Source organism: Pseudochaenichthys georgianus, chromosome 16 (assembly GCF_902827115.2).
Source record: "Pseudochaenichthys georgianus chromosome 16, fPseGeo1.2, whole genome shotgun sequence".
Lineage (NCBI taxonomy): Eukaryota > Metazoa > Chordata > Actinopteri > Perciformes > Channichthyidae > Pseudochaenichthys > Pseudochaenichthys georgianus.
Genome location: NC_047518.2, coordinates 44,911,702 through 44,923,796, shown reverse-complemented (window position 1 = coordinate 44,923,796; position 12,095 = coordinate 44,911,702). Strand labels below are relative to the sequence as shown.

General features: G+C 44.7%; 1 protein-coding gene across 1 annotated transcript in view; it reads right to left on the bottom strand.

Annotated features, from left to right (window-relative positions):
- bmper (BMP binding endothelial regulator) overlaps positions 1-12,095 on the bottom strand; it is a 50,669-nt gene that overhangs the window by 18,199 nt on the left and 20,375 nt on the right. The window contains exon 5 of the mRNA XM_034102667.2: positions 4,518-4,692. Coding sequence (XP_033958558.1) covers positions 4,518-4,692 — 175 coding nt within the window. The remainder of the gene's footprint in view (positions 1-4,517; positions 4,693-12,095) is intronic.

Sequence of the window (12,095 nt, the reverse complement as noted above, 5' to 3'; positions counted from 1 at the left end):
CTCTCTATTATCATATGCAACCATGAACGAGCTGTTTATTCCTCATAACCCGGAGTGCATATCAATAAATGAAGTGTTTGATTTGTGCAATGCAACACAAGATGTATAGTTGTGGATGTATCCGAGCAGTCGCCGTACCCCCTGTGCTTTTATGAGAAACTAACGAGCTGCTTTATGGATGACTGCCAGAAGAGAAACTTTTCAATCACGCCGGGACCATTTCCTGGGGAAGAAAATGGACTAAAATATATATTAAACATGTCAGCGGATTTAGGCTTTTAAAGCAGAACTCAACATATAGACAGGCCGACTCCAGCGTGAGTGCAGAGATTAAAATCAGCCTAATAGTCCTAAAAAAGCACCTTAAAATAACTGTATTCTTTACCTCTGTTTTCATATCGCTATTCCAGCCTTCACTTCGATGTCTTATTAATGATGGGAAATGAGGTAGGCATGAATAGATTAAAAGCGTACATGTGTGTGTGTGACTGTGTGTGTCCTGCTCCATCCATCAGAAGGCGGTTGGATGTTGATTTAAGTGTTATGAACGAGGGTAGAAATCACACAAAGCCCTGTGTGTGTGGGACAAATTGAAAAACCACAAACATCTGATTATTCACCTGCATGCATGTGCGGAGGGGAAAAGGACACACACACTTTTAGTTTCGTCAAAGTGTGTGCGGGGAAGGTGGTGTGCTCTCTCATACACACGTGTGCGTAGTGTGTGAGTGTGTGTAGTCGGTATCAGTCATCATGCAGAGTGTCGGACACTTTGAGGAAACAGTGTTCTCATTTATATGAAAGAGGATCTCTCGGAAAGGCTCCGCAAACAAACACACTCATGTACCTGAAACATATACATCATACAAGCATAAACACACACACACACACACACACACACACACACACACACACACACACACACACACACACACACACACACACACACACACACACACACACACACACACACACACACACACACACACACACACACACACACACACACACACACACACACACACACACACACACACACACACACACACACACACACACACACACACACACACACACACACACACACTCACTTCAGAGGACATTACATTGACTTACATGCATTTCCTGGAGACTTATCCTAACCTTAACCAAGTCTTCACCCTAAAATTAATGATCCCCCTTATGGGGACCTCCAATTTGTCCCCATAAGGGCGGCGAGTCCCCACATGTGACTATGTAAACAGATGTAGGTCCCCACAAGTATAGTAATGCTAGACCACACACACACACACACGCACACACACACCAAATCAAGCTCTCATTCATCAGGACAGGAGTCAGCCCAACAGGCTAAATAAACGGAGAACAGTTTGACCAGTCATCAGATAGTATATGTGTAACACTGACCCCGTCCACTGATATGAGATGAATATATATACACAGAGTAATGGATTACATTTAACGGGATTATGTAATCAGGATACAAAAATGTTATTCCCTAAAGTTGGCCAATCATCAGACATGAGCGCTGGTTATATAACGGGTCCACTCTTAAAGAGCTGCTTAAGATGCATAGATACGTGGGGTCCCTACACTTAAAAATAACACGTTTAAAAGACAAGAAAGTGCACACTGAGCGATTCTGCACAAGAGTCAGGAAATTAAAATCTTAAACGGCTTATAATGTCCAAAGAGAATAGCCAAGACATGAGGGTTTGAAGATGGAATCGCAGAGTAATCCATATCTAAAAGTAACCCAGAGTTATATTACGCTTTCTCAAAAAGTCGTCTTTATTATCGTTTAGAATACTGATTTATTATTTATCGACACATCTGACCTCGGCCAAGTCGATCCCACAGCATTTCAGTTTAAATATAATGTGTTAATGCTTTCTGAGAGTTGTATTGTACTGCGACTACTTTGCTAATGAACTTCCTGACGCTCTTGCTCCACGTTGGAAGCTTTCATCGTGCAGCATCTGAAGGAACATCGTTGCTGGAGATGATCTGTTGTTTGGTGTTTGGTGAAGACACACGCCGGCTGCTGGAGGCAATTCAGTGCCAAGCATGCAAAGGTACTCAGTGACTGCTCTATGTGACGTACAGGTACACCACAGGGGGGGGGTGGGTGTGTTACTATACTTGTGGGGACCTAAATATGTTTACACAGTCACGTGTGGGGACTCGCCTCCCTTATGGGGACAAATTGGAGGTCCCCATAAGGGGGATCATTAATGTTAGGGTGAAGACTTGGTTAGGGTAAGGTTAAGGGTAAGGCATGTGGTGGTTATGGTTAAGGTTAGGATAAGTCTCCAGGAAATGCATGTAAGGCTGCGGCCCCACGAGGACGAAAACGGCTAAACGCATAGGATAAACGCAAACGCAATCGCAAACGGCTTCCGTCCACACGCAATAGTTATCCGGATAGTGTCTGCCCACACGAGACCGCTCCGTTTAGCTCCAACCGCTGGAGAAGCTGCAGTACATATGCAGGAGCCTGTAGGTGGCGCTGTAACTTCCTCCACAAAAGCAGCGAAGAAGCATGGTTGTCATGGTTGCCCTTCTGTTTATTCTCCGCGGTGGGGGCCGAGGGAACCGGGCAGAGTTTTTCGCCAGTCAGCGTGTATTAAAGTTTAAATCTTCCGGACAAAATTATAAAAGTGCCGGTCAAAGGTCTTCTTTGTTATTTATTGAGCTTTAAAACAAATGAATAACGACTCGATATAATATAATGATAAAATACACGGAGCCTCTCTTTTTCCTCCCTCTCTTCGGACAGCGTCAGTGTCTGTCTCATGCAGCAGCTGATCCAGTAATGAGTGACCCGGCCGACAGTAAGAATAAACATATTTATAACTAGTTTAGGGAGTTTGAGAGGTAATTAAAATAGCTAAGGGCGATGATCTGACTTGAAGTGTGTGTGTTGCTGCAGCGGGAGGAGCTGTAGGTGGGCAGAGCTGCGTGTCTCCGTCCTGTCAGATTAGACTTCACTCGCGAGAGAAAGATAAATAATCTGAATTCAGGATGCAGTTTACTTTGACGCGGGGGTGAGCAGCAGAGGTGGGGAGAGGCGGGGCTATTGCCTCATCATTATTGCTGTAGATGTTGCACAAACAACTGTAGCATGGTCAATAGCGTCCGGAGCACGATAGCAACTCTGCGATCCGCCATTGTTGTTGTTGTTGGTGGCGAAACACTTCAGCACTGGCGCGGGGTAAGCGGAGGTGAGCAGAAGAGGTGGGGAGAGGCGGGGCTATTGCGCAATCACTATCAGTGATCTGAAAATGTCCGTATAGGGCGCACACACGGAGCTGTTTGACCCCCCAGAGAGTGGCGTATGCCTTTCTATCCACCTTGGGACCCGTTGTCGTTTCCTCAGTCGTTTAGTGCCGTATTCGGTCGTCCTCGTGTGGCCGAACGGTCTATATGACACTAAACAGTAACGCAAACGACCGAATTCGTCCTCGTGGGGCCGCAGCCTAAGTCAATGTAATGTCCCCTAAAGTGATGTATACATGGTGTGTGTGTGTGTGTGTGTGTGTGTGTGTGTGTGTGTGTGTGTGTGTGTGTGTGTGTGTGTGTGTGTGTGTGTGTGTGTGTGTGTGTGTGTGTGTGTGTGTGTGTGTGTGTGTGTGTGTGTGTGTGTGTGTGTGTGTGTGTTCAGGGGGATTAGTCAAGTCAGTGTTTCCACGCTGATATTGATTCTGTAAAATGTCTTGATACTGGTGGGGCATCCAGATAACAAACAGCTGGGAGAGAAACACACACACACACACACACACACACACACACACACACACAGACTTCTGAAAGCTCTCCATGCCTGTGCCAGAGTGAAATGGGAAGTGCGCATGTGCTTACATTAAAGAGAGGTACTTTCCGATCAAACTGCGCGTGTGTGTGTGTGTGTGTGTGTGTGTGTGTGTGTGTGTGTGTGTGTGTGTGTGTGTGTGTGTGTGTGTGTGTGTGTGTGTGTGTGTGTGTGTGTGTGTGTGTGTGTGTGTGTGTGTGTGTGTGTGTGTGTGTGTGTCTTTGAGATGGAGCAGAGTGAGTCAGCAGCTGATACTGAAGACAGTGGATTGTAGAGCAGCGCGATTTGATAAAAACTAATTCAACTGTATTTTGTATTATACTCTTCTTCATCAACATATCACAGGTCTCAGATATATACAGACATGTCTCTGATTGGCTGAAACACCAAACAGATCATTGCAGCATTACCCATAATCCCCTCTGTTTCAGCCCTGTTTCCAAAGTGCTGATTCTCTGTCTGTTACTTTAGATGAAAGCAAGGAGCCCCTCCCCACGCCCCTCTGAGAGAGATCTGGTTACAAAGAACTCAATGGAGCTCTAGAGGAGATTCAGGTGATAAGGGGGGGGGGGGGTACCTTGTTGCTGATTGGCTAATGGCTACACAAGACAACATATCGTTATGACATCACAAAGTGGCCAAAATGTGATCAGCTCGTTTTCAGACAGGTTTTTATAAATAACAAAGGCTTCATCCGTGCACCTACTTGTAGCTCTCCAGCTGGCGTGCGGCGGACACGGTGAGGAAGCTGTCGGTTCTCCGGCTGTAGGCCAGCGGGCCGGGCAGCAGGAAGCCGGGGAGGAACCTGCCGAAGGTGTAGCTGTCCTGCTCCACGAACATCAGCATGCCGTCCATGGACTGGATGCACAGCGAGTGGTGACCTGGGAGAGGGAAGACGTGATAGAAGCCTTCACATGCAGCTGGGCATTGAATGCATGATGTCAGCAGATTGCAGATTGTGAAAGGAGGCAGGGCTTGAATTGTTCGCCCTCTACTTGTTGCTTGATGTCCATTTGAACACAATGGAGACTTTAGAGGAGAGGATTCACTGGCTTTGTTGACATGTCAAACATCAGCCCAGTTGAGGTTTGAAAAGTCACTTTTTAACTCAGCAAAATAAACGTTACTTTCACAGCTGTTCAAACGTGCCCATTCCCCGTAGCTAAAAGGCTCTTAAACGTTTTTTAATATTGTTTTTTCCCGACAGATCTGACTCTTTTAAGTATTTAAACGCGAGCAGCAACAAAACACATTCATGGCTTCTGTTTCATTTCAGCCGTGATGTCGTGTTGTGCAATGAGGTGTGTTTCTCCCTCTGGCTGAATCTGATATCTCCATTAACACCTCCACACACACACACACACACACACACACACACACACACACACACACACACACACACACACACACACACCTGGCTCTGGGTAGGAACGTGCACTAGAGTGTGTGTTTGTGAGGAAAGGCCTGATGTAGGACATGCTAAGCCTTAACACACACGGCCATAAAGCAGTGGGGCTGTGTGACCAGAGGACTATAATTAGGCCTCGACGCGCTATTAAAACTCACACTGCCATCAACTGGAGGTCAGAGAGACAGCCACCTACCGCGCAACTCACACACACACACACACACACACACAACATCTATCAACAAGGATTTAGACGGAAAAGCTGCCCACTCCTACACACCTATTCTGTGTAAACACGTGTGTGTGTGTGTGTGTGTGTGTGTGTGTGTGTGTGTGTGTGTGTGTGTGTGTGTGTGTGTGTGTGTGTGTGTGTGTGTGTGTGTGTGTGTGTGTGTGTGTGTGTGTGTGTGTGTGTGTGTGTGTGTGTGTGGAGTTCATGGTGGCCATAAGCTTGCTGAAGGTCGCTCACACCACAGACCCGCCCTGCGGTGTGCAGAGAACTATTTGTGATATCGCGGACCTGCTCCCTGAAACACAAAAGTTCCCACACGACGGAACTGCTTTTTCTCAACATCACAAATTCTCGTGTTTACAGAAATAATTGTATTTGTGTATCTTTAGGACATTTAACGTACCATGGTTTTATAAATATCTTTATTGTATTGCATATTCTTATTTTTTATGTTTTCTATTTTATCATTTATTTGACATTTTATTATAACTTCACATTTTTATATAAATATATTTCTTTTATTCTATCTTTTTATTGCACATTTTTTATTTAACCGTTCTGATTATATAAATATTTTGATTATATTTAATTTGATGTTTTAACGGACATGTTGATTTACTTATAGTATTTATCCAAATATCTTGATTTCGGTGTTTTTATTTAATATTCTACTTCTTATGTTTGTAAATAATAAAAAAAATCTATTTTATTTCATTATTTATTGGACATCTATAATTCAATTTATATGAATATCTTTTATTTCCATGATTCCCTTTACCGATAATGTTTTCAGATCTTGTACTTGAGTAAGAGTAGAAGTACTCAGGTCTGGTACTTGAGTAAGAGTAGAAGTACTCAGGTCTTGTACTTGAGTAAAGTAAAAGTACTCAGATCTTGTACTTGAGTAAAAGTAGAAGTCCTCAGATCTTGTACTTGAGTAAAAGTAGAAGTACTCAGGTCTTGTACTTGAGTAAAAGTAGAAGTACTCAGATCTTGTACTTGAGTAAAAGTACTCAGATCTTGTACTTGAGTAAAAGTAGAAGTACTCAGGTCTTGTACTTGAGTAAAAGTAGAAGTACTCAGATCTTGTACTTGAGTAAAAGTAGAAGTACTCAGATCTTGTACTTGAGTAAAAGTAGAAGTACTCAGGTCTTGTACTTGAGTAAAAGTAGAAGTACTCAGATCTTGTACTTGAGTAAAGTAAAAGTACTCAGATCTTGTACTTGAGTAAAGTAAAAGTACTAAGATATTATACTTGAGTAAAAGTAGAAGTACTCAGATCTTGTACTTGAGTAAAAGTAGAAGTACTCAGAGCTTGTACTTGAGTAAAAGTAGAAGTACTCAGATCTTGTACTTGAGTAAAGTAGAAGTACTCAGATATTGTCCTTGAGTAAAAGTAGAAGTACTCAGGTCTTGTACTTGAGTAAAAGTAGAAGTACTCAGATCTTGTACTTGAGTAAAAGTAGAAGTACTCAGATCTTGTACTTGAGTAAAGTAGAAGTACTCAGATCTTGTATTTGAGTAAGGTAGAAGTACTCAGATCTTGTACTTGAGTAAAGTAGAAGTACTCAGATCTTGTATTTGAGTAAAAGTAGAAGTACTCAGATCTTGTACATAGTTAAAGTATAAGTACTCAGATCTGGTACTTGAGTAAAAGTAGTAGTACCAGAGTGTAGGAATACCCTAACTGTCACTAATCCCCCAGGATAAGTAGAGTATTCTGAATGTGTTTAAATCTGAACGGGCTTTGTCCTGAAAGACGGACACTAATCTGGTCGTGTCCCCACTTCGAAAAGCAGCACCAGGGTCAAAACCCCGACACTGACTCAGACTGACACGCTGTACCATCAATACTAGGAAAAGTGCTACGTAGTGAAAGTGAGAGCCAGGCTGTGCCATAAGGCGGCCGTGCACGTGTCATTTCACACGCCCAGGTATTATGTGTCAAAGAGCTCTGTATGGGAGCGAGACACAGCGGAGGAAACGGCTGTAATACGGCCATTAATAAGACAAGCAGCCAACAAAGCACAGAGGCTGGCCACACTGCAGTGGGCAGAGCTGGGAGGGTGTGTGTGTGTGTGTGTGTGTGTGTGTGTGTGTGTGTGTGTGTGTGTGTGTGTGTGTGTGTGTGTGTGTGTGTGTGTGTGTGTGTGTGTGTGTGTGTGTGTGTGTGTGTGTGTGTGTGTGTGTGTGTGTGGCCTAAAAGTGACCCAAACCCAAAGGCAGCCCAGCTATTAGAGCAGTATTAGTACAGAGCTGCTATTACACTGCTAAATGACTGCTATTATAGACAGACACACACACACACACACACACAGGTGTAAGAGCAGACACGACTTGCAAAAACAGCCCCCCCCCCCCATACAGACAAACTTTCAGTGCTTTCAAAATCCAAACACTCTTTGAACGTTGGAGAGAAGACTGCTGTCACACACAGGCTGCTGCAGGAACGCACACACACACACACACACACACACACACACACACACACACACACACACACACACACACACACACACACACACACACACACACACACACACACACACACACACACACACACACACACACCCACACACACACACACACACACACACACACACACACACACACACACACACACACACACACACACACACACACACACACACACACACACACACACACACACACACACACACACACACACACAGACTCTCAGACTGAGAGCTACAGCCGTTGAAAACAAGTGTGCCGGTGTGTGTGTGTGTGTGTGTGTGTGTGTGTGTGTGTGTGTGTGTGTGTGTGTGTGTGTGTGTGTGTGTGTGTGTGTGTGTGTGTGTGTGTGTGTTTGTACATGTGCTTTTGAATGTTTCTGTAAACCATTACAAGTGTGAGAAAGAAAGCGCGCTCCAGCAAATCAAGCGTGAGATCAACTGTGAGGAAAGCTCAAACAGAAGGCAGCCTCCCTCAGGAACAGGAACCAGAAAAAACAAACAAACAACTTCTGTATCAACACAACAACAACAACAACAAGGAACATATATTGTTTAACATGTCAACACTAGAACATGCTTGCAGGAAAATGTGTGATATAAAGCAGAGTAGATGAAGCTAATTGATTAATGGTTTAATACTTTCCAGATGTAAACCGTAAAGACGGTAAATCAGAGGGACAGAGAGACAATTAAGGATTCGGCAACTGCTAATTGTCGCTTTACCACCAGTTCTTTCTTTCTCTTCTACGTTGCTTAGTCTGTCGTGTATCTCCTTCCTATGGTACTGCTACTCGGTCTGGTTATGTAGAGCAACATGAAAAGTATACATGTCCACGGAGGGTTGGATAAAACATGGTGATGTGCCGGGTAACTGATGTGAAACACAAACGTCCCGCTGGAGTGACCTTGAGGCAGACACTGAATCACTAACAGATCCAGGAGAGCTGTTCTGCAGCTGACCTCCGACCTGCCGCTTGAGAAGGAGCTGAAGAGAGTGGAGGGGATTTCCCCAAAAGAGGCATGACAGGAGCCCATTCATAAAGTTTCAGGACCTGCAAACTGCAAATGCACAGCCTGCACCGCCATCTAGTGGTCACAACGGGAGAAGAGAGGATGACATCAATTAGGGAGAGGAAAGAAGGAGGAAAGAAAAGGAAATTAAAGGAGGCAAGGAGAAGAGGAGGGAAGAAAAAGGAAAGGAGAAGTGGACGGAAAGGAAATGAAAAGAAAGGGAAAGGAAAGGAGATGAGATAACAGGATGTATTGCACGTGTCTAAGTGTGTTGCCATATGGGTGAAGGCGTGCGCGTGTGTGTGTGTGTGTGTGTGTGTGTGTGTGTGTGTGTGTGTGTGTGTGTGTGTGGCTACATCCAGATGCCTTTGAGATGGTTGCACATTCATTCCCCACAGGCCCTAGTATTGTCATTATTGAGCACACACTGTTCTTTCTAACACACATACACACAGTGAATCAAGGGTCCATCATGCCAGGCCACAGAGTCTGGTAATTTCCACACACACACACACACACACACACACACACACACACACACACACACACACACACACACACACACACACACACACACACACACACACACACACACACACACACACACACACACACACACACACACACACACACACACACACACACACACACACACACACACACACACACACACACACACACACACACACACAACAGCCTTTATTTAGAAGTGCCATTTTCTCTGCTTTAAAGGGGATTCCCCGTCCATGTGTGTGTCTGTCTCCCTGTGTGTGTCTGTCTCTCTGTGTGTGTTTTTCTTGGACTCTGACTACTCAAGGGCTTTCCCCTACTGGGTTTTTCCAAAAGCCCAATTGACTGGAGAGAGTGCAGCTATATGACCCCTCTCTCTTTCCATCCTTCACTCCTCTTAGAGACTTTTTATATAGTTGTATGTATTTCCAGTGCTGCCAATTACCACTTTTGCAAAAGCACATGCACAGATGTTCGCTCGCACGCATGAACCTGAACACTTGTGAGGACACGCAAGTAATGTTAAAGGGGACCTATCATGCAAAATGCACTTTGTGATGTATTTTATACATCAACATGTGTCCCCGCACTCACGCAGCGTCAGGAAATAAAACCCTCTCTCTTTTCCTCCGTACCCAAATCTCTAAAAACGGGGAACAACGGAGCTGATCCAGATTTCCATCTGATATGACGTCATATCTGAAATGTGGACCCACGGCCCAATCAGAAACGTTGCTATCAGAAACAATGCCCGACGTGTTTTGGACGTAATATGGTCTTTGTTTACATTAGCATCGCTAACACTCAGAGCTAACCTGTACTGGAGAGAGTGGGTGTTTCTCAATGTCGAGTAAGGATGCTCCAGAGCCACTATTTCAAGGATGCTACGTCATCGAGTCCCGCCGAAGGACTGTTCCAATGTCCAGCATACTTGGAATTCTACAGAGGCCGGCGTAATTCGTAGCGAGACATTTCGAGGCTGCACATGTGTATCCTCCGCGGTCTTAAAATCCCCACAATGCTTTGCGCACGGACCAATTTCCAAATCTTTGGCGGAAATTGCGCTCCATTGAAGGCGGGGCCTCGCATATGACGCACACCTGTTAGCCTGTTCCACCATTCTTCGTTTTCCGAGGCTATAAGATTCTTGCCTCGCTTCTGAAGGAAGTGACTCGGAAGACATGTCCTACCAAGGAAGTGTCGTCGACATTGAGAAACACCCTGTTGTGTAAAAAAGCAGGAAATAAAGAAAGGAACTCATCTGGTGGTAAACCGGCAAGAGAAAAAGCATTTGAGCTCCATACTGTTTCAGAAATAATCCTTGATGTGGTTTTGAACATGATGGCGTTTAATCACGGGAGCATTTAGCTGAGTATCTCGGATTTTTAATCAATTCCTCGGTAAAATAAGTATTTGGTCACCTTCAAACAAACAAGATGTCTGGCTCTCACAGACCTGTAACTTCTTCTTTAAGAGCCTCCTCTGTCCTCCACTCGTTAACTGGATTAATGGCACCTGTTTGAACTCGTTATCAGTATAAAAGATACCTGTCCAGAACCTCAAACAGTCACACTCCAAACTCCACTATGGCCAAGACCAAAGAGCTGTCAAAGGACACCAGAAACTAAATGGTAGACCTGCACCAGGCTGGGAAGACTGAATCTGCAATAGGTAAGCAGCTTGGTGTGAAGAAATCAACGGTGGGAGCAATTATTAGAAAATGGAAGACATACAAGACCACTGCTAATCTCCCTCGATCTGGGGGTCCACGCAAGATCTCACCCCGTGGGGTCAAAATGATCACAAGACCGGTGAGCAAAGATCCCAGAACCACACGGGGGGACCGAGTCCATGACCTGCAGAGAGCTGGGACCAAAGTAACAAAGGCTACCATCAGTAACACACTACGCCGCCAGGGACTCAAACCCTGCAGTGCCAGACGTCTCCCCCTGCTTAAGCCAGTACATGTCCAGGCCCGTCTGAAGTTTGCTAGAGAGCATTTAGATGATCCAGAAGAGGATTTGGAGAATGTCATCTGGTCGGATGAAACCAAAATAGAACTTTTTGGTAAAAACTCAACTAGACGTGTTTGGAGGAGAAAGAATGCTGAGTTGCATCCAAAGAACACCTACTGTGAAACATGGGGGTGGAACCATCATGCTTTGGGGCTGTTTTTCTGCAAAGGGACCAGGACGACTGATCTGTGTAAAGGAAAGAGTGAATGGGGCCATGTATCGTGAGATTTTGAGTGACAACCTCCTTCCATCAGCAAGGGCATTGAAGATGAAACGTGGCTGGGTCTTTCAGCATGACAATGATCCCAAACACACCGCCTGTAAGAAGCATTTCAAGGTCCTGGAGTGGCCTAGCCAGTCTCCAGATCTCAACCCCATAGAAAATCTTTGGAGGGAGTTGAAAGTCTGTGTTGCCCAGCGACAGCCCCAAAACATCACTGCTCTAGAGGAGATCTGCATGGAGGAATGGGCCAAAATACCAGCAACAGTGAAACCCTTGTGAAGACTTACAGAAAACGTTTGACCTCTGTCATTGCCAACAAAGGGTATATAACAAAGTATTGAGATGGACTTTTGTTATTGACCAAATACTTATTTTCCACCATTATTTGCAAATAAATTCTTTAAAAAT